A 22,720-nucleotide genomic window follows, 5' to 3' on the forward strand; every position below is an offset into this window, starting at 1 on the left:
AGAAAACAAAAGGGTGATGATTGATATACGTCAGTAAAATATATTAAAAAACTGTTTAAATTAAGAAAATAAAAAAAAATAACTGAAAAAACATAATCATAAAAAACACTGATTAAAATTTTGAAAAAATTAACTGGTTTAGTTCGGTTTTGATTTTATAAACATCAAATCAAAAAAACCAAACAAAACTCAAAAAAACCGAGCCAAGCCCGGAAAAAAACCGAGCTAAAATAAAAAAACCGAGTCAAACCAGTTTGTACCGGTTTTGTCCTAAAAAAACAAACCAAAATCAATACCAGTCTGTTTTAACTCGATTTTGGTTTGATTTTAATTTAAAAAAAATTGATTTAATTATTTTTTTTTATAAAAACTAAATCAAATTAAAAATAATCAATCTAATTGAGGTTGAGCCTTGAAGTTGGTGCAATACTCCTTTGTGATTGGATTTCAACATGATCAAATTGAGAAAGAGCAACCATCTCCTTTCTCTCATCCGCAAAAAAGCATAGGGAATTCTTGATCCTTTAAATCCATATAATTCCGTTTGATACTGTGTTTATTTTTTATATATATATATATTTTTAAATTATTTTAATCTATCCATATTAAAAATAAATAAAAAATACTATTTTAATATATTTTTAAATAATTTAGAACTTCCCATTGCCAAACTCTGCCGCCGTTGACAATTGCAAAAGCATTCTTCTTTCTCACTCACACACGACTTTATTCAGTATATATTGACAATTGCAAGAAACAATTGCTCGTGGCAAACACATAGCATTAGAGCACCACCTAACCCACTGACCCATTAACGTAACGTGGGCAGATCGTCGGTGAGATTCACACTCTATATGGGCAAGAAAAATTAACGGCACACTAGGGCATGGATCGAGAGTAAATCACAGTACTGTATCCTAAAACTGTAGAACAGATCATATAAATGTTTACATGATGGAACGTGCGTTAAACTTCTTCCTTGTTACTAATAAATTGCTAAAATTCTCAAGAGCTACTGTGTTTCGGGTAGATTATCGATGGATTATTCAAATATCCTAATAATAAAAAGAAAATCCTTATTTTCTCCTAAATATCCGCATCAAAAATAAATCACAGCGAGCAAAATATGAAAGCTTTTCATTGATCGCTACGTAAAACAAAGCATTCTGCAGTCAAGCCAGACCCGAAACGGTTCCCAGCCTCGAGAGGCTTTAACTCCTTGGATAAAACACAGAATCGGTAGGCACGTAAGAGAAACCACCAAAACCAAAATCTAAAATTTACCTATACAGAGATTTAGAGAGCATTTATTGGAGAGGAAAAGCTAAGGAGAATCAGGAAATGGTGCGTTTTCCAGGACGATCAGCAACTTGAAGAGTCTTGTCGATAAGCTTTCTTGCTTTTCTGCTACGGATCTCAACCCTAACACTTGCGCTCTTGTCCATCTTGATGTATGGTTTCTTGGACTTCTTCAGGGCTCTAACTTTTGATTTGATTGACTGCACCAGATTTTCTAGTTGGATTGCCATCTGGGTTCACTCTCAGGAACAAAAGCTTCACTGAGATTTTTAAAGAAAAAATGAAAGAGAGAATTTGGGTTCTCTTCTTCTATAAATCTTGCGTCTTTGACATCTGCTGCTTTCGCTTGGTTAAGCTTTCTCTGTGTTTTTATTGTAGTTTATGTAGGTTCGTGTTCAACTTTGGTGTCGCTTCGTGTTTATATTGACATGTTGGTCATATATGGGGGGCGGTTTTGAAGATTATTACGGGTTTGCCATTTTCTGTTTCTTCCTAACTTTTGGAATTGGGGGTGTGTGTTTACTAACTTTGGGGAGAATGATTTTTTAATATATTATTTAATTGAAAATATATTAAAATAATATTTTTTTTATTTTTTATATCAACAAATAAAAAAATAAAAAAAAACTTTTTTAATTTAATGTTTTTCAATTAAAAAGCATTTAAAAAAATATTATAATATTAAACTTCAGCGGAATTATGATAGGATATATTGAAAGCATAACTTATACTTCATCTAATCAATTTGAGTCAATTAATATTATTAAATGATATATTTTTTTTTAAGTTTCCATAATGTTAATCTAGTTTTGAATTGGGTTTGACTATATTAGTTAAATTATATATAAAAAAAAAAAACCTTGCTTTGATGAACAGGTATAGTCGGATTAATATCTTTTCCAATTCAATTTGAAATCTAAGTTAGGTAAAACTTTGAATTATAATTTTCTTTTTGAAACAACCCATAAAAATAGGCTAGATCTAACAACAATGCATGACTTCGTTACTATCAAAATATGAAAACATATATGGTGAATGATAAACGGTGAGCTCCAGGAGCAAGAAGACTTGTCAACTATGAAAAACATAATGAATGCGTCATCTATACAAAAAGTTTAGTACGCTACGTTTGTTTTAATAGGATTGTTTTGATAAACATGTGAAAATCCTCTAAATATCTACTACCATGGAGACAAAAAAATGTTGGTTTGGTTGATGGATATATACGTTGATATCATTGCCATGCCAAGTTTATGCAAATCTTGATACTATATCAAATAGTTTTATGATTTAAAAAGTTTGGTAACGATTAAAGTTTAAAGTATTTTTTGTTTAGAAATATATTAAAATAATATTTTTTTTATTTTTTTAAAAAATATTTTAACATCAACACATCAAAACAATTTAAAAACATAATAAAATTAATTATAAATATAAAAATATATTTTTAATAAAAACACGATTTCAATCATGTTTCCAAATCTAAATTAGCATGAAATCAACGTGCACTGTATTTTATCTTATGATGTGCATGCCCAACGGTACTCTTGGATGATGGGTGAAGGTCAATTTGTCTTTTAATGGCATGGTAGAGAGACGTTATTTTCAAGCTATGAATTCACATTTGAACTTCTTCACTCTATACTTTTCTAATATGTGACCCTCCCGTCATAATGAGATTTTAATAAAACTTTACAAGTAAAAATTTATAATAAACTATGAAAAGTACTTTTGATGGAAAAGGCCGATACTCGTACCTACCATGCATGACCATGAGCTTATTGTTTTATGCATTAATCACTAATTCAACAAGATGCATGGAGGAACAAACCTATGAATACTTCCCCTGAAAGATTCCAAATTCCAGCTTCCTTTTTCTAATTAAATCAAATCGATAAATAAATAAACTAAAAATGCAAAAAAATATATATAAAAAATAAGATAATAAACTTTAAATTTTTAAAAACAAGAGTGTTTATTCCTATTTATGTACGATAATGCTCTAAGAATAAGAATATAAAAACTTAGAAAATATAAACATTTTACCTTAATGGTTTAGAGAGTATATATAACCTTTTAATATTGTCATGTTGCTTGAAGGGGTTAGAATATCATTTTTTTTCTAATAGCATTAATGACACATAAATATCTCTTACACAATATTAATGTTAATGAAACTATGGTAAACCGTTAGAAAAGTTTTATATACCTAGGGATGTAGAAGAGATGATTGTTCTTGGCTTTTAAAATTTTATGTTGAGAGTTATAAGAATAAACAAAAAAAAACATTATTACCCAACATGGGGCTTATAATGATTGTCAATTCTATATGCATTTGGACTTAGAATGTTTCTAAATTTAAGGGTGATGGATTTTGCATCTGAACTCAAGGATGTTGGATCTTATATCTGGTCAAACTCATATGCACTTACGCTCAACGCGTAGCTGAATCCAAGGTTATTGGGCTTAAAAGCAAGTCAGACCCATGTAAGCTAGGCTTGGCATTCTATCAAGCCTAAGTATGTCAGATTATTACCTTATCTTTGACCATTTTAAACATGGACTTAAGCAAAAATAGTATATATAAAATATATTGATCCATCAATAGTGCCTCAAATCTTTATGTATTGAATACGTAAAGATTTAAAAGATTATTAATTTTAGTAAGAGAATTTTTCCGTGAGATTTGATTGTCCTAAGTATAACGGTTAAGATTCTTATAGCTAGGTGGCTTGAGAAGATCAAATGGCTTATCTTCAATAATAGAAGTGTTCATTAAGAAACAAAATATCAGCATATATTTAATGCAATAATGGAATAGATTTTTAGAGATTTGATGTCACATAAAAAGTTATTTATCCAAGAATAAAAAATTATTATTTTTATAACATTAGTCATTTTTGCTTTTATTTTTAATTTTAAAAGATAAAATTAAAGACTTTTGAAACTTGAAGGAAAAATTTTTAATAAGAGATAAAATTGAGTTTGATTATATAGCTGTTGTAATATTTATGAGGTTCGTCTAAAAAAATAAAATAAAGAAATACATGTAATCCAGTCATTTCATTTTAAAGCTTTTACCTCCCTCGCATATAGGGATAAAATTACAGACTACCCAAGGAAGGCCCACAACCAGAAGTGATTGCAATGAGGCGTGGAGGGATGTATCAACGAAAAGGGCAGGTAGTTGATTTTTAATATAATACGGCAGGTAGTGCTGAATTTTGGGATTAAGATTTAAAAATCAATGCTGTGCATAATCTCATGATTAGGCACGTAATTGAATTATTCATCTAACTAACCAATGGAAACGAAGATATAAATAAATAAAGCAACCGGGAGGATTGGGTGCATACACTTGTTTATAAGTGTTAAAAATGTTTTTAAAAGTTGAAAGCAAATAATAAACCTGTAATTTAAAAATTAAAAAATATATTTTTAAATAATCTCATTTAAAAAAAAATTGATTTGAGAATAGACATGTAATAAGTCATGGTGTGATTTGAGTTGTGCGTTTGAGAGTGTAGTTGCAGTTATTTTTTAAAGTATTTTTTTACTCAGAAATGTATCAAATAATATATATTTTTTATTTTTTAAAAATTATTTTTTGATATCAGCACATCCAAATTATTTAAAAACATCAAAAAAATATTAATGTGAAGTAAGGAAAAAAATTAAAAAAAAAAATTTAATTTTTTTTTAAAACGCTTTTAAAACGCAAAAAGAAATATTGTTTTTTTTTTGTTGTCATTTTTTAGTCATATTTGTTTAATTTAAGACATCAATTTCAAAATAAACAGGGTTATTTAACATATGTAGCAAGAAATTGTTTTCTTATTGAATTTAAGATCAATTATGAGAAGATGAACATTGTTCATAATCCATCATAGCGTGCAGGAGTTCATAATTACCGGTCACGAATTTGATTTCTGGTCTCACATTAATTCAATACCCCGCAGCTCGCAGGTTGGTCATGCGTACGACTGGTAGATAATTCGTTCAATAATCAATATTGACAAATTAATGATCGAGAGAGGGAAAGGAAGTATCAGCCCACACGGCATTTTTTTCTTCAAGGCAAAGGCTTTCTTAATTGCATGTCCATTTTCCCAGTAGACAATGACAATCACGTTCAGAAACCACAAGAATTTAGCAGCATAAGAGAATGCCAGGACACATCTCAAATTTGACCCTTGACTTTGAGGGGTTTATATATATATATATATATATATATAGTAGCGTGGCTGATAAAAATAAGGTGCTGTGTTTATTATGCATGCATATTGACAAATCGTAGTTTCTCACTGCATCATTTCAAATTATGAACATGTTCTTATAAAAGAAAGATGTGTTTTGACCTTTAGATTAGCATTTTAAAATCAAATATAGACAGACATCAACGTCAAAAAAAGGGGGATTTTTCAGCACAACAACGGTTTGAAACGCAAATTCGTGTACAAGACGTGATTTTAGAATCCATTCCCATTCACATGAGTCTTTTAAGTACTGCCAAACTTTACTTCCCGTTTTGGATTGCTTCGTCTTGATTTGTCCTGGAGCAAATTTAGGCCTGCTTATTCGCATTCATTTTCCTTCGTCTTCTTCCCCGATCACAGTTGTCTTGTTCTACGACCAAACAAGAAAAATAAAAACTTGCTCAACATTCCTGCCTCCTACCAGACAAATTTGTAAACCAAGACAGGAAAAAGCTTGCCTTGTTGATTGAATATAACAGTTGTTTGACTGAAATGCATTTAAGAATATCTCGTATGATCATCAAACTGTCGTCTCTTTTCTTTATTCATTCAATCAAAGCTGTCATCTAGTCATTTATTCAGAAGAAGCACACTTGCAAGGGATACAGGTGCTTATCTGCCCAAATGAGCCATAAATAGAGGCAAAAGAGGTCATCCTGAGTAATTCATCTGCTCACAAGATACTAGACAACAGACTCCACGATAGAATCCAGCCAAATGTGTGGTGAATTGGGAATATGAAGTAAGAAGTCCCTCCGAATGAGAAACTAGAGCAAGAAAGGAAACCAATTAACGAGCATATTTATGCTCTAACATTTTAGTTTGAGAGGAGAAATCCAATTTTAAGATAGCTTTCAAAATCAAATGAATTGTAGTTAGACCACTAACAACTTAATCACCAAAGCGTTCTACATGATGTGGAATAGCACGCCTCTCAAAGTGAGAAACCAGCCTAAACTTCAAACCCCTTAGAGAGAGTTCAAGGAGGTCGCAAAGTCATAAAAGAAATTGCAAGCAGCCTCTTCCTTTTTTTGGTACCAGGATTAGAGGGATTTGAACCTGGATATTTCCAACTCCCAGGGCTTTAGCTTGAGTACTTGACCACTGGACGAATCTTTTACCAGAGTTTAAGCAATTTTGACAAGCAGTTTCAGGAATCAAGATAGGGTAAAAAAGCCCCTAGATCCCACGATGAGGGTAGGCATGTGCAAACCCTCTTCAAGTACGTAAAAAATGCTCTCAAAAAGAGCAGAATCACAAGTCACAAGACTCACAACACCCCATGGCATAATTTTTCTTAAGAAAAAAAAAACGATGGATTAGGTTTAATAGCAGACTTCGGAGAGCATGTGCAACACATAAATGCTTTATCATGTAAATCATAGCAGCAGCCGACCATATTGGTCGGACATAGAATAAAGCACCGCCAGACTTGGGAGATCTCAATGTCAATATGCCCACTCAATTTTTTTTTCCCACCAGTTTTAGTAAGAGAGCATATTAAATAAATGTTGATGCGTAGAAAAGCAAAGACCTCTCTTCTAGTACAGCTGCCACAACAACCACCCCACCAAGCTCTGAGCATCATGCTATTGATCTTTTTCTTAAATGTTCGCTGCTACAGCAAATTCAAATTCAAACACGATATCCCAGTAATTAAAAATATCAGCTCAGCAGATTTTCAGGATATTCAAGCATAACAAGAGAAACAATTCAATTAGAACTTCAGGAAATAAAGAAATATCAATGAAATCAGAGAGGTCAGCTAAATATTAGAAGTATTGACGATAAACAAGGACAAAAGACATGTTTTCTGCTATCTAATACATTGACTTGACATGTATCACATGCAATGAAAGTTTCAGCGAATAGAAAAGCCCTCTACTGATAAAGGAGCATGTTTAAACAAAGTTGTTTAAGCCTATATTAAAAATATATTGACCTGGATGACACTGGAAAACTGAACAATTCATCAACCCTAGTCAAAAAATTTCATCGTTGGCCTGCATGAGGCGAAAAAATACACTTGTTATAGTTTTAAAATGCAAACAACACAAAGCATGCTGATTGCAAAATATACCAGTCAACTTAAAAGTTACCTAGTTTTACTAAGATTTGAGATAATTACATAGCATGCCCTAAGGCAGGTGTAATTCTTATGAAGTCTGACTTTAAATTGGATCGAGGAGATCACTTTCTACTCTGAACCAGATTTGCTAAAGACTCATCCAGTCTGACATATTGTAGATTGGCAAGGTGTAAGATAAAAGTTGTGAAAAGCTTACTTGCAAATGTGATGAAGAACTCAATACTACTGGGAGTCAGACCATAGCATTAGAGTAGCCAAAAGTGCCATTGTTGCAGTTTCAACACGGAGGCGATGGGGTCCAAGACCAACAGCTGATGCGCCAGCTTTCATCATCATGTTCACTTCTTTCTCCGTGAAGTCTAAAGCATGCATCACCAAAAACCCACACTGACTTTATTTTCCAAAGGAAAACAGGCATTTGAAGCTAGAATCACGGCATTTTAGTTAAGCATACAGTTTCATCCAAATATCATCATAGTGTAGGCAACTATATTTCACAACAAGAATTTCTTGGCTAGAAGAAATCAAGATTAAGAGATTCATATTATTTATGCAACTTGATCCACAAATATGGATGTGGCAGGTATGATCCAGGAACAAGAACTTCAGCATGTTTTCTTATAGGGAATTAACAAATGAGGGAATTCGACTTGGGGAAGCGAAAGCTAAATTGGGAACAACAAAATCAGTTTGAGATTTCAAGGAGGACAAAGAAAGAACCATTGAAGTACACATATCCCATGACAGATCACAATCAGGTGACAGTACAGTGAAATCTGAAAGACATAAAAGCCACAGCGTGAGAAGAAAAAAGAAGAAGACTTTGAAGAAGAAGGGCGAGAAAGTGAGTAGGGAAACAGTGCATGGCAACCATCACACCATAACAGAATAATTATGCCACAACATATGAGCGCCAGAAGCATCAATATTTCAAAAACCATAAGCACTTCCTAACAAAACAAACCAACTGATAACATAATTTTATATATATATATATATATATATAAACATTGAACAAAAGCAGCTGAAAAAGAAATTAACAGAGATTAACATACTAAATAGTTTTTGCCCAGACATGCAGCAAAAGAAAATTGTGATGAATAGGAACTAACATAGGATGTGTACTAACCCCCTTCTGGTCCCACTATCATCAATCCACTAGATTCTTTTCTTGATGAAGTCAATACACTAACAACAGGAGTAGCTCCTGCTGTTGCCAGAAAAGATAGCTTTGACTGGGCAAGCTATATAACACGAAAAACAAAGTTAAGCTCAACATAGTAGTGATAGATGAAAAGGAAAACGTTCATGTATTTTCAAACACTCCTTTGCACACTGTTGGCAACAGCATCAATTACACAGTCCCATATGGTTTCGAAAAACAAAACAAATGCTGGTGCATCTGTTGCATGATAAGTACAAGAGATGGCCAATTCGAACCTGTAACAAATATGTTCTTGATTGTTGTCGAGGCTTTGATTTATGGTTGGTTTAGTCTATTAACTTTATGTTTTACTATATCCTGGGCTATCATGGGTCATATGCTAGGTCATGTTATGTTATTGGCAGGTCTTGGCAAATGTCATTGAGATTTTGTTAAAAAGGAAGAAACACATAATCAAATTAATTGAATAGGTGGCAAGGAACGAGCTGGACAGTCCCCTTTCTCTCTAATTATAACACTAGTAAATCCTAAACCACCAAGAAGCTCCACAAACACTTGTAAATCTCTCCTACTTGAACCAAGATGCTGCTCGAATTTTTTAGTGAAAGGAGGGAAGAACTCACTAGGGGCAAAAGGCCAACAATTTTAGTTGGAGGATTTAGAATCATTTCATGCAACCGCTGACCTGGTACAGAGGTAAGGTTAAAAGAAAATTAATAAATATCTTTTGATTAGAGAGCCAAAATTAAACTGATAAGAACCTCCACAACTCAATGACAATTTAACAGGACAATATCAGAAAAATATTGCAGGAGCAATTATTTACTCTGTTTAGTTGCTGCCAAAATGACACGTCGAAACCTGTCCACTCGATTTTCTGAGATTGATGGAGAACGTTCAGTCAGTAGGGGGGTCACACTATGAGCTCCAAGTTCCTAAGGAAGGGAAAATCAGAGGACTCAACAGTTACAAAAGTAAGGGGATTAAAATGGTAATAGTTCAAGCAGAAAAGTTTTTTGTTTGTGCATTGAAGTCATACTGTGCATTTCTCAAGAAGCCAGTCAGCTCGATCACCCTTTAGAGTACCTAAAGGAGAAGAAGTTTGAAAATGCGATGACTGGGATGAGTTTAAAAGATTGTGAATAATGTTTTATGCACATTTCTACCAAACTCACCAAATGCTGCAAATATATGCCACTTTGTGCTCAGAGGAGGAACTAATTTTGGATCTTCAAGTGCAACAAAATCAAGTCCAGTACGTTCAATTCTCTCTATGCACCCTTCTATTAAGCCTCCTTTCCCATTGAAGAGCTCTACCCTTGCATTCAATTGTTCAGAGAATCACCATTTTTTTCAGAACCAGAAAACCATAGATGTTTGAGATTAAAACAAGAATGGTAATGTTCCACTTTAAATTATTTGCCAGAGCAGAGTTCAAACAACTTGGATTATTTGGATCACAAATGCAATCAGATAAACAAAACCAGCAATAAAATAAAGCAAACGCATTTACAAAACAAATTTGAGAAAGCCCTGCTGCTTAAAATGATCAAGAACACAACAGCAGCAACAATAAGTTACTTTCAATATACTGATGCGAAACCTCACTGAATGCCTGCTTACAAGAATCGTATCCATAAGCACAAATGGCGTACAAAAAATACAAGTGGCCAGCGAGTAAAAATGATCAAAGGGGGTACCTATCATTCGTGCTCAACCTCAAAACTTTAGTCATATGCCTGAATTCATCGCCTTGTACACGAACAACGCCACCCTGCACACCATTCTCGATTAATAGGGAATAAATAATACCAAAACTATAAGCACAGCATTGGATGTAAATAAACCCTCATTTTATCTTTCCAGTAAGTGATTGAAAATGATGATTATTAGACAAAAGAGAGATACGGTGCCTTGGAAGCAGGGAGTTCTTCAGAGAAGAAGCGAGGGAGGCCACCACGTGACTGGTTGGAGTAATCATCTGCTGATGATGAGAATGCACGGAGGTTTAAGGGTTTAAGCAATTGGCGGTTGAAGAGTTTGGTAAAACCAGGTTGTAATGGGTTTAACGCTTGCATTTGCCCAAAAAGAAAACAAGCAGAAGCAGCAGCTAACTTTGAGAGATAAAACACTGCAACAGACAAAAGTGTTTCTGGGTTTGTTCGAAGAGTGTTTTTGCCTCTGGTCTTGGTTTTTAAACATTCGGCCAGGAAGATGCGACTGGGGGGCTGCAAAAGAAAAGTGATATGCATCAAAACATGGGCTTCTTACAATTAGTCCAGACTTGATTTATGATATGACTAAGGCCCTGCCTCACTCAGTCATTTTTTTTGGGCCTATTTATGGACATTTAACTGGACTAATGCCTATTTACACCCAGTTAGGCCCATTAAACCAATGAAATCCCTGCCCCTGCATGCAGAAGCAGAAGAGGTTGCAAATATGAACGCGATTTCTGAGCCAGCCCGAACATACATGTTTAGAGTGTGTTTGGTATTACGGTAACTATTTTGATTATGGTTTAAAAAAAATTATTTTATAAAAAATATTTTTAGTTGAGATTAGTTTGAAAAAATAGGTATTTAATTAAAACTGTGGTTGAAATTGAAGTTGAAGAAAAAGTAGTTTAATGTGTTTGATTAAAAATGCTTTTAAAATTAAGGTTATAAAATAATTTTAAAAATATATATTAATACTGATGATTTTTAATTTAAATATTGTGGATTTAATTATTACTATATATCATGAAATAAATCATACTTTATATAAAATATTTTTTTATTATTCCATGAAACTATTTATAATTTCACTACGTACGATATACATCCAACAAAAACTATAGTTTTCATAGTATTTTTTAGCATGTAATAAAATTAGATAAAATATTATCAGGTATAAAATTCACTCTAAACTAATTTTTTTAAAAAAAATGTTAAAAAAATTAACACACTAAAAAAAAAAAAGGTTTATGCAGTCAAGTGAACAACGCAAGAGAATTTCATTGTTCACTATTTTTTAAGTGAACAATGTACACTATACACTGTTCATGTTAATTGCACTATATACTGTTCATGTTAATTGCATTGTTCATTGAACAGTGCAATTAACATGAATAATGAAAAAAAAGTAAGAAATCGCCGCTTTTCTTTTACTGTGTTTCTAACGCAGAAATTAAATGGGGTCCATTGAACAGTAATTGCTTTTTTTCTTAACTAAACAGTTATAAAGTGCATTTTAAATAAAATACAGGCGTAGTCACGTAACCAAACAGGCTTTAAGAAATTAGGATAAAAGGTACACGGCTTTACTTTTCTTTGTTGAGTAAATTATTATGATTTGTGTTTCCTAACTTTCCATGTCTTATATAACTGCAGTGGCTATTAGCATAAATTGTTAGAATATTTCCCTCCTTTGTTATTATAGTATTTTTAATCATGTTTTGTTTTGTGTATTGAGATTAAATATGTTTTCGAGTTGAACTTGGAAAAAAATGCGACAAACAAACCTCTAAATTGTTACTAGTTGTGTAGGTAGCTGTAGAAAAAACGAGGAGTTTTAGGTGGAAGGATGGGCTAAATATTGTGTGGTTCTAGCTAGTTCGAAAAAAATAGATATCTTCTACCTAACATAATCAATCTATGGACTCTGCTATTTTATTGCATGTCTAGACATCAGTGGAAATATCATCAAGGGACTCTTTTTTTACCAGAAAAAAAATAAAAATAATTTTGTTAATCGGCGGAACATAAACTATTAATGGAAGGTAGTAAAATGTATATGAAATCACCATCACAATACGTTTTATTATATGAAATCAACTCCGTTGTATGCACAGAGCAAGCGGGCTTGAGTAGCAAAATTGAAAAGCATGCAATATATCCTCAAGAGTTCATGGCTTCTGTTTCTGTGTGTAGATATAATCAGTTTGAGCTGCAAGTGTTCTTCTCATCAAACACTCCTCTTCTCCGACTCCATCACGGCCGTCTTCCACCTTAACTGTCTCTGGTTCAGCATTATCCTTCAACAAAGCAAGAAGAAAAAAAATATTAATTAAGCAAACAAAAACTATACAAGCAAGGCTGGCTCGGCGGGGCAGCATAGGTCAATGTGAAGGAGAGGAGGAGAACGGCTATAATGCAAACGGTGCTTAGCCTGTAAGCCATTCTGCTGTTTCTCCTTAGTTTTCTTTTTTTCTAGAAATGTCAAAGGAACATAAAAGGATGTGGAGAGAAGAGATTGTATTGGGTCAATTTAGAGACAGAGGGTAAATACAGAATTATACATGGAGCAAAAACAAACGATGTAAACCTATATTAACTTATTAAACTTGTAACCCAAGTTATTTTACAAGAAGCAACAAATTTGAAAAAACTTCAAAGCCTCGGTTTTCAACTAATTAAATGTTAAAAAAGAATGTTTTTTTAAAAGAAAACTCAAAATACAAAAGGATAAAAATAAAATAGCAATTGTACAAAAAAAACAGCTTGAGACTATCTGGATTAACTCGTTAAACCTATGGGTCAGATTATAAGATTAAAATAACCTGATAGAAAAGAAAACAAAAAAAATCATGAAATTCAATTTTTAAAAAGATCAATGTTGAATTATGAGATAGATAAAAATAAATCCAAAAGTAAAATGAGGCCAACCTTTCTTATCCTATATAATTCGTGTCCTAAGCCATTTGATCGAAAGCACTAAACATGAAAAAATAATGAAGACTAATTATTAATAAATCAAATATTGAAGGATAAAAAAAAAAAAAAAAAAGCTTAGACACACAAAAGGATCCAAAAGAAAATTGAAAAATAAAAAAATTTAAAATTTAAATTGAATGATGCAATTGAAAAAAAAAATTAAAAACTTACAAATAAGGCAAGGACAAAAATAAAAAAATAAAAATAAAATAAGGATTGATAAATTTTAAATGTTAGGTGTGAATTTCAAGGGAGAAAAAAAGATAAAAACTCCGACAATAATTTATTTAGCAAAACCAAGCACGCAGTGCCTGTGGAGAAAGAAGATGTTGTGAGAAATCCAATGACACGATAAAAATAAAATTTTAAACACTAGAGTACAATGCACGCACTGTCAAAGTGCCTTGGTGTCCTCCCATACAACTTACATGTTTTTTAAAAAACAAATCTTTAATTACTGTAAAACAATAATTTATCCCTCTACCAACCTTACTAGAATAAAAAAGAGAGAACCAATTAAAAATGCCAAAAAAAAACACCCTAAAAATAGCTTGAACTAATTTTGAAACAAAAGTTATTTTAGTAAAGTTATTGTGCTATAAAATATGAAATCTTAAAAAAAATCCCGAAGGTATTTTACTGATCTAAAAAGAAGAAAAGACCTTTGTACCCTTGAGCAAGATGGAAATGACAAGTGAATAGCATGGAAAAGACTAATTTACCCCTGAGCTTAGTTTTTTGGTTTGATATGATGAAGGGCAAAAGGATCAATCCATATTACAATCCAATGAATTTTCCATACCCTATATATTTTTGGAAAATCCATGATAATTTCCTGCCGATTTGAAGGGAAAACATAATCAGAAAAAAGGAGTACGGATATGAGTTGGATGATTGGATTGGAAATTAGCATCATCTTTGGAAAGTAAATGAGTTCAAGAACCATGACGTGTATGTAGTAGCCTTTTCATGCATCCTAAAAAGAGTTTGGATTATTAGGGTGTTTTCCTATTTTAATTACAAATCAAGAATTTTTAAGTTCTTGATAAGGAGCTCCTGCAAGCATTCATCGTGATTAAAAAAGAGATGCTGTAGTATTATTGAAACCAGCCTGAGCATAATTAATTAGTTTTGATTCATTTGCCTTGTAGAAAAAATTGAAGGGCCGTCGAGTTGTCGGCGTTGATTGGCCATATGTTGGAAGAAAGCCATGATAAGAATCTAGAAATCTAGCTTGTATACGTTCATACATGCAATATTCACTTGTTAATTATCAATCTCCAATCAATCATATATCTTTCTATAGCCACCCTCATTTCCTTTGAAGATTTGTAGAGCAATTTCTTTCTGACGGAACATCCAAGGCATATTTTGTTTTGTCCTAGACTTTGGTATTCAGAGTGCCTGTTTGGCATTGAGGTTCAACCTGTTTTCGGGAAAAATTAAATTTTTTTTTTTTTTTACTAAAATTGAGTGCGGTTTGTACTTTTTAGATCATTTTGATGTGCTGATATCAAAAATGATTTTTAAAAAATAAAAAAACATTATTGGCATGCTTTTCGGCACGAAAAACTATTTGAAAACCGTTACCACACTCCCAAATACCCTCTTACTGAACCTAACTAATCTGGTTGAGATGAGTCAGCCTACTAAAAGGTAAAGTTTTCTAGTGATAATATATTTCTTCTATAAAACTAAACTTAAAATCTTGTTTAATATTTTATTTATTTTTAGGAATTTATTTTTTTGAAAACCATTTTTCTCACTTTTTTATGTTTGGTAAACATAAGGAAAGCTGGTTAAAAAAAAAAAATTCTAATCATAAAAAAATTAATACTTTATGGCATGAAAGTGTTTTTTTTATTTATTTATAAAAAAACATAACACTATGTTATATAATACAAATCCCTAACTCTTTCCCTCTCAAATTTCTTTACCAAAACGATTGAAGCATCTCTTTCAGCTCTTATTTCATGTTTTTTTTTTCCTCGAATGTCTATTTATTATTTGGCTTATATATAATTACCCGCCCCAAACAGGCAAGGGTTAATAGCTTTAAATTATTGCATACTTGTGCTAGGCAGAAACCACGGGAACAGCCATGAAATTAAAGGTTAGTGCATGTCAATTATTGGACCATAATCAAGGAATTTAACGTCTAGCACACTAGGTTTTTGCTAGTAAGCTGTGCTTCAAAAAGTCAAAACAGAGTTGATTCCAGGCTCAACTAGTGGTAGACCGAAAAGGATGAATTGGTTGGACCATGAGGCCATTCTTTGTCCTTTTGATTTAGGTCCTCCTCCGTTTGTGTTACCATACCTATAATAAGCCTACAAACTAACCAGAAATCCTGGTCAGGTGGAGGCCATAAGTTGAGAACGATGACCAAAGAAAAAAAATCATTTAGTTATTATAAATTATCAGAAGCTGGGATTTTTATGGCAGGCTAGGCCAATGTTTGCTAGCTTGATCAACTTCAGGGATGTTATCGTCTTCCTTTGGCGTGTTACTGCAGAAGAAACTGCTGAAAAACTCGAGATAAAATTAACTTTCAAGGAACAAAATGCTAATTATTGCCAAAAATCAAGACACTCTTTGGTGTATTACTGCAGAAGAAACTGCTGCGTTAAACCACAAGGCACCATTTCATACTCTTTATTTTTTTGGATTCCAGGGAACCCACCCATCAGAAAGCATATTTTATGGGTCCAGGTGAGTGAGTAAAATTCCGGTTGTTCCGGGCTCTTACAAGAGATGCACGTCCTGACTCGAACTCGAGACCTGCTGTACAGATCTCAAATTCTTTACCACCACGCTACGCATTTAAAGACACCATTTCATACTCACCCTTCACTACTTACTGTCACCAAAACTTGCCTTCACAATCATTGAACCTATATATCATTTAGGGGCACTAGCAATGAGATTCAAAGCAGGAACAATGGTAGGTTGCAATTGCTGAAATTGGTGTCATTTCGGTTTTGATTTGTGCCTAGATTAATCACCTTATAAAGATTTAATTAATCAAGGATTTTGTATATCTTCTCTTTTTTCCCCGAGGGACTCGAGGACCATTTTCTGAGCCACATTATCTTCCCACTGGAGCCTTTAATGATGTTACGACAGGCTTGACGGTTTCCCTGTATCATCCACCATCACTGAAAGCTATAATAAAAGAGGCTTGATTGATAAAAAATATAACTCAACGAATCATATTTTTAATTTATTTTTTTAAAGATTATCAATTTGAATTTTATAAATTTAAAGGTCATTGAAAGCTTATATAACTGTTAATTTTAAAACCGTTAAATTAATAAGGTACATATAAACTAGTCTGGACCATATATTAATCAAAGAAAAAAAAAAAAGTATGGCCTTCTGCACCATAAAGTTTTCCGCCTCCTGCAGCATCAGCAAGTAAACCATTCTTTCCAGGTTTATACATTTGATACTCAAAAGGCTTAAGACATATTTAGGAATTATTTGAAAGTGAAAATAACTTATTTTTAAAATATATTTTTTTGAAAATATATTAAAATAATATATATTTTTTTTATTTTAAAAAAATTATTTTTCACATCAATTAACTCATTTAAACGTTTCAAAAATACATTAAAAAAATTTTAAATTTAAACAAAAAAAATCAAAATTTAACAGACTCAAATGACTTTTGAATAAGACAAACTTTTGCATGGCATCCATCTTTAAAAAAAAAATAAAAAATTTGGATGACGTGAGACATTCATTGCCCATAATCTGTCTCCGTCGTTGCCCCAGACCAACTGCACCCAAACATACTAAAATGCCCATGAAGGGCCCTACCCACATGATGAATTTATGAGGAACCGAAAAGTTAAACATCAGTGGGGCCCAATTGGACTTTGTATTTAGTCCCAAAAGCAAGGACATGTAAGAGTGATGTGGGGTTTAATACATTTCTTAGAACTGATTGTTGGTCAGTGAATGTTAAATTATCCAAGGAATCATTTGCTTACATAAACAAATACAAAGACAGGAAGAATTTTGTCTGAATGTAGCCAAGCTGCCACCATGCATCCTGTACGACATTTAATTTGCCTCTGATTCATCCAGTGTTCTTATGGGTGTTTCTCTACATAAGACAAAACTTGAGCAGACCAAACAAAGTCTACGATATCATGCTGCAGGCATATCATGTTAGATTCCAAGCAATCTAGCCATGGATTGTGGACAGCCTAAAGTTAAAACTAGGCATCTTTTTATTGATTGATGATACCAAAATCTTAAGACAATAGGATTTGAAGAAGATGAATGTCAAAATTCTCTCCTCGCATATTTTAATCCACACCCTTCTATCATCTTTTCTTTATATTTAGCCTTCAATTTGACAGACATGCTCTGTCAGTTCCAACTACCAGCACAACTGCATCGTCAACCTTTCTCTCTGACCATACTTGCAACATCAAGGCACTAAAGTTTGCAGGGTTCGAATGGCCTCCTCTACATCGAAACAGCTCCGGGAGTATCTCCAAGAGCAACAGAAACCTTTTGTATTAGATGTTTACCTTTCGGAACGACAGATCATGTTGAACAAGAAGCAAAAGAGATCGTGCGGTAATGACTTGAACAAGAGAAGAATTATGCAGGCTAGGAAGATCCTGAAGTTGTTGCTGCTCAAGTTTAGTCGCAGTGGTCGAAACCAGTCGGTTTCAAGCTGCCAGAAAGCTCAGAAACATGAACCTGTTTTGAAAACAGTTGGAAAGCCCCAGCAGATTGGAGAAATTAAGTGGCTTCCTAAAGTGAGCAGTTCAGTTGCAGATCGTGAGTATTTCAGATGCAATGTTAAAGATCCACCTTGTTATGAAAACCATGCAGCTCTTCATCCAAAGACTTCTCAAGCGTTAACACATAGCAGTGTGAAACAGAAGGTACAGAAATGGATGTTATCCAGAAACGGAGATCGAAACTTAATTTCCTTCTCATGATGTGGTCACAAAAGAATTTTACATGGTTGATGTTTCTTGCGTTAAACTGAGTTGCTGACAAAGTTTTGCAGGCTGCTGCGGGCATAAATCTTCAATGGATTCGCAAGGAAGAGAATGAACAACTCAGCCCAGTGTCAGTACAAAAGAAACTACCATCAATAAACAAGGGTACGAAGAATCAGTTATTTCATCTATGAATAACAAAGCAACTTTCTTGATTTATTTTTAGATTTGTAGTTTAACCCAAATCCCAATCTTACAATGGACAGGGTGTCACTTCCCAGCAAAACAAGAAGAAGAAGATGCATCAGCTTCAAGCACCGTTTTGAGCACAAACGTGGAGGAAGACTCTTTGCTCTCAGCTTTCTTGTGCGACTTGTTAACTAAATCATTTATTGAAAAGAAGAGTCTTGCTGGTTTCACAGAGTTACAGGAGATGATTGTGCCTGCTTTTTCTCAGCACCTGAAAAACAGAAGGGTCTTATGGCAAAACAGGCAGCTACTTTTTGATTGTGTAAACGAAGCCATAGAAGTGTACAGAAGCAAGAACAGAAAAAAGCAGTATGATCAAGAATTAATAGATCTGAACGAGCTCGGAAAAATCATCTGCGACCAAATTTGCTCATGTGGAAAACAAAACGCAGACGAACAAATAAATATTGACGTCACTAGCGTAGTGGAAGATGGCTCTTATTTGCAGCAGCTAAATAGGAGGATAGGGATAGAGATAGGAGATGCAATCTTGAATGAAATAATTCAGGAAGTAATCGATTTATCTTTTCAGTAAAGAATCGTTGTAATTACTTGGCGAAACAGAAACCATCACATAGCAACAGAACCTTCCGTCAAAAATTACAAGGAATCCAGCGTCAGCTAGTTCAACTGGCAGAGCTTCAGGAGTTCCCATGGCAGCATAAATTTTCAATTTGTTTTCACAAACATCAATAAAAACTAATGGAAAAGTGGTACATTTTATCAAGCAATGCAGAGTGCAAAACAAAGTTGAAATTGCCTCGTACTTTAAAATGGGGAAAAAACCAAGTGGTTATGGATCGCATATGCAAAAACTGCGAACAAGGTCCATTCAGCCAGGATAAAGCACAAATTATCATGATCCATCAGCGATGAGTCAGTGCAAATGATAGAAACTAAACGCGGATAATAACCTCATTAATTATTAATTAACAAAAATTAAATGGTGTGGCGTGGATTACAATATTGAACTATTGGTATGAATTTTTTTAAAAATATTATTTGTCAATTTTATTTTGAAATATTAGAATAGTTCATAATTTAGCTTTATAATTTATTTTATTTTATTTTTCTATAGAGTTAATGTAGTTTATAAGTTTATTAGAATAACTTACGTTACCTTGATTTACAAATTTAGTTAGATTATTTTTTTAATTAAATTTGATTTTTTTATAGTCTATTTTTTATATATATTTTAAAACTAAACTTGATTGAGTTTCAGATAAAAACAATGTTATTAAACTTTATAAAATCTATGGACATATTCATATGTTTAGCAAGTTGACATAGTCCACAGATCTGGGAAATTTAAATTTTTTTTAATTAATTTTTAAAAAAAATTCATTTTCAGTTTCATAACGCTTTCTATGAGGTTATTGGGGTATAAAAAAAATCTCGGTATTGGGTTGGTATTTGATTTTACAATCATCTACTTTTGTTATCATATAATTAAATAAAAAAATAGTTTAAAAACAAATAAATTATAATCTCAGTGGAGTACATAACATAGTTCACATGTTTAACGCAGTAGCCTAGGTTATCCTATTCACATGTGTGACAAGTTTACCCATCAAATGTATATGTTTTTTTTTCTATTCATTTAATTTATTTTTCTCGATTTCATCATTTAATATTAGATTAGTTGAAAAATAGATTGCAAGATTTATTTTTGTTTGCTTTCTATTGGGTTATCAGTCTCAAATAATTATTTATTTTTATGTTAGTGTTTAATTTTGTGAGTATCTGTTTTTATCATGTTATTAAATAAAAAAAGTTTTTTAAAAAATTATTAAACCCAATAGAATTCATGAATCAAGTGGCGCAAGGACCAAGATAGGTTCAATCTTTCATTGTCTTAATATTTTTTTTAAGATAGGTTCAATCTTTCATTGTCTTAATATTTTTTTTTAAAAAAAAATGTTATCATGTTGAACTTTTTCTAAAAGTTAAGTTATGTTTTTACCGGTCATCAAAGTCATATTTAAATCTATAAAATTAATCTATTTAAATTAAACCAGCTCACACGATTTAATTAGAAATTCAAATTAAATAAAAATGCTGAATAGAAAAGCCTTAAAATAAAAGTTTTAAAATTGACCCTTGGCTAGATTTGATAACATTATCAGAAAAAATTTCATACTTTTAAACATTCTTGTTTTTTTACATTTTAAAAAATATTAATCCTACCGCGACCACGATAGAACGTGGCCCAATAAACTAGTAGAAACTAATCACTTTCTATTAGGGGGTGATCTTCGAGGTGCCAAAACCTTTGGGATTGTCACCCAGGCCCACGTGCACAATGCGTAGGAGCAAAATATATTTATTATTTAATTGATTATATTTTGAGTTTGTTTTGTAATGGTCATGAGTTCGAGTTCTTTTAAGGTATTGAAAGCTTACATAATCATTAATTTTATGACCTATAAAATTAGTCAAGATGTATATAAGTTATCATCCACATTGTTGCTCTCTAACTAAGCTCTTCAGCTATAATAGCTAGCAAATTCATGTTTTACCCGCAGCATTGATGCTCTCCAAAGGGCTCTCTTCTTTGGCTTTGTCTACACTACTCGCTAGCACTTTCTAGTTGTGGAGCTGCATAGAGGGAAGGAAGACGTGACTCGCGGGTTTTGGCAACTCTCGCCTAGAATGTAACTTCTCAGCTTCTGATGTTAACAAAATCCCTTGAACCACAGATTTTAAAGCACGTCCAGCAGTTAAACCAACAGACCAAGAACCCAAATAAATGAAACAAATGCTCACTATTACTAGCCAAAACAATCCCAAAAACCACAGGCAAAAGTGCACAACAAACCTCAACGGATTCCTCCTTGCAAGTTATCAAGAAAGCAAAATTAGCAGTAAAAAATGGTGTGATTGCCTCAATAGCTTGATTAAAAGACACGGGCAAGTACATTAATGAAGCATGTCAAGAACTTGGTCATTGGTGGTGGTTGACACGGTGGTGCCATCCATTATTCTTGGGTTGCTGATTCTCCTTGTTGCCCATGCTTGTGCCTCCACCTGTCCACCATCCTCCTAGGCTTCAAGGGAAAAATGGGTTTTCACCAACGAAACTTCAATGATTAGGCTTGGTTGTTGGTACTGAATCTCAGACCCATCAACCAGAGCATCACTATTGAATCTTCTCGAGAGGTACACCTATGTTGTTGCTATTTCTAGCTAATATTTACTTTATAATGAGATCAAATATTCTTCAACAGAGAAGAAGAAGACGAGAAAGAAGAGAGCATCGTTTTTCTTGAAGCAGACTGTGAAGTGAAAATGGGGATTTATCTGGCAAGGCATAAACAAGCGGAGGAGAAACATACACATAATAATAAAACATTCATGACTATATTTTAGAAAACATGAACGTAATAATATTTTTTAGCTACCTAGTTAAAATAGCTATTTAGCTAAAACGCAAAGAGCATGAACAATGTTGGCTGACAAGAAAAATGTTCTAGGTTTTCGGATCTTACTTTTCTCTCGGCACACCCAAAACTTTCTGATTGCTTCGTTGTTTAAGTTTCACATTTTATTTTTCTTCGTCTCCAAATTGAATTCACTCTCCGTTCATTCGTTACCCTAAGCCCCCCCGTTTAAGCATATTGCCGACGGAGCAATGAGTCCGAAACCAGGTTTCAGAGTTGTTACAACATTATGCAATTTCAGTATCTCACCCACAAAAGGCAGAGAAGCACCAGTTGATCGCAGCAACTGTTGGCATCATTAAGTTATCGGAACAAGAAGAAAGTACATTAGAATAGGCCTGCACATTTGTAAACAGATGGTTCTAGACTAGTAAACCAGCCTGTCACCCAACCAAAGCCCGGAACAGTAATCTAACATGTCAACCCTGATTGAACTGACTGCAATGAACACGTACCACTTTGGCTGTTTAACACTAGTTCATAGTTTAATTTTGAGCTCTATGGTACATTTTAGATATTTCATATTCTTGATATTTATTTTGCAAAGTCATAACAGTG

General features: G+C 33.0%; 3 protein-coding genes across 6 annotated transcripts; 1 reads left to right on the forward strand and 2 right to left on the reverse strand.

The window, feature by feature from the left end:
- Window positions 1-1,117: 1,117 nt before the first annotated feature.
- LOC118051898 (uncharacterized) lies at window positions 1,118-1,695 on the reverse strand. Its single transcript, XM_035062669.2, has one exon. The coding sequence runs from the start codon at window positions 1,527-1,529 to the stop codon at window positions 1,335-1,337; it is 195 nt and encodes a 64-aa protein (XP_034918560.1). The 5' UTR covers window positions 1,530-1,695; the 3' UTR covers window positions 1,118-1,334.
- A 5,126-nt stretch (window positions 1,696-6,821) lies between these two features.
- On the reverse strand, window positions 6,822-11,017 carry LOC118051885 (uncharacterized). Of its 4 annotated transcripts, none has more exons than XM_035062645.2 (9): window positions 10,723-11,017; window positions 10,510-10,583; window positions 9,985-10,127; window positions 9,849-9,895; window positions 9,636-9,744; window positions 9,433-9,494; window positions 8,774-8,888; window positions 7,841-8,003; window positions 6,822-7,170 (listed from the first exon to the last, which is right to left on the reverse strand). In XM_035062645.2, the coding sequence occupies exons 1-8, from the start codon at window positions 10,885-10,887 to the stop codon at window positions 7,867-7,869; spliced, it is 852 nt and encodes a 283-aa protein (XP_034918536.1). In that variant the 5' UTR covers window positions 10,888-11,017; the 3' UTR covers window positions 6,822-7,170; window positions 7,841-7,866. The 4 variants fall into 4 exon arrangements, with proteins under 4 accessions (XP_034918536.1, XP_034918535.1, XP_034918537.1 ...); XM_035062644.2 differs by having other exon boundaries at window positions 6,822-7,173; XM_035062646.2 differs by lacking the exon at window positions 6,822-7,170 and adding an exon at window positions 7,185-7,558.
- A 6,750-nt stretch (window positions 11,018-17,767) lies between these two features.
- Window positions 17,768-19,680, forward strand: LOC118051848 (uncharacterized). The gene is made up of 3 exons (XM_035062592.2): window positions 17,768-18,413; window positions 18,542-18,638; window positions 18,740-19,680. The coding sequence occupies exons 1-3, from the start codon at window positions 17,976-17,978 to the stop codon at window positions 19,255-19,257; spliced, it is 1,053 nt and encodes a 350-aa protein (XP_034918483.1). The 5' UTR covers window positions 17,768-17,975; the 3' UTR covers window positions 19,258-19,680.
- Window positions 19,681-22,720: the final 3,040 nt, after the last annotated feature.

The sequence above is a fragment of the Populus alba genome, chromosome 11, assembly GCF_005239225.2.
Source record: "Populus alba chromosome 11, ASM523922v2, whole genome shotgun sequence".
In the NCBI taxonomy this organism is placed as follows: Eukaryota; Viridiplantae; Streptophyta; class Magnoliopsida; order Malpighiales; family Salicaceae; genus Populus; species Populus alba.

What these genes read in the sequence shown, in the direction of transcription:
- LOC118051898 (XM_035062669.2), bottom strand. Translation starts at nt 1,529, where the DNA reads ATGGCAATCCAACTAGAAAATCTGGTGCAGTCAATCAAATCAAAAGTT.
- LOC118051885 (XM_035062645.2), bottom strand. Translation starts at nt 10,887, where the DNA reads ATGCAAGCGTTAAACCCATTACAACCTGGTTTTACCAAACTCTTCAAC. An exon ending in TTGTTGGCCTTTTGCCCCTA is followed by an intron (nt 8,889 to 9,432) that starts GTGAGTTCTTCC and finishes CGTGTTATATAG; the next exon opens with CTTGCCCAGTCAAAGCTATC. An exon ending in GATAGTGGGACCAGAAGGGG is followed by an intron (nt 8,004 to 8,773) that starts GTTAGTACACAT and finishes TGCATGCTTTAG; the next exon opens with ACTTCACGGAGAAAGAAGTG.
- LOC118051848 (XM_035062592.2), top strand. Translation starts at nt 17,976, where the DNA reads ATGGCCTCCTCTACATCGAAACAGCTCCGGGAGTATCTCCAAGAGCAA. An exon ending in ATAGCAGTGTGAAACAGAAG is followed by an intron (nt 18,414 to 18,541) that starts GTACAGAAATGG and finishes AAAGTTTTGCAG; the next exon opens with GCTGCTGCGGGCATAAATCT. An exon ending in ACTACCATCAATAAACAAGG is followed by an intron (nt 18,639 to 18,739) that starts GTACGAAGAATC and finishes TACAATGGACAG; the next exon opens with GGTGTCACTTCCCAGCAAAA.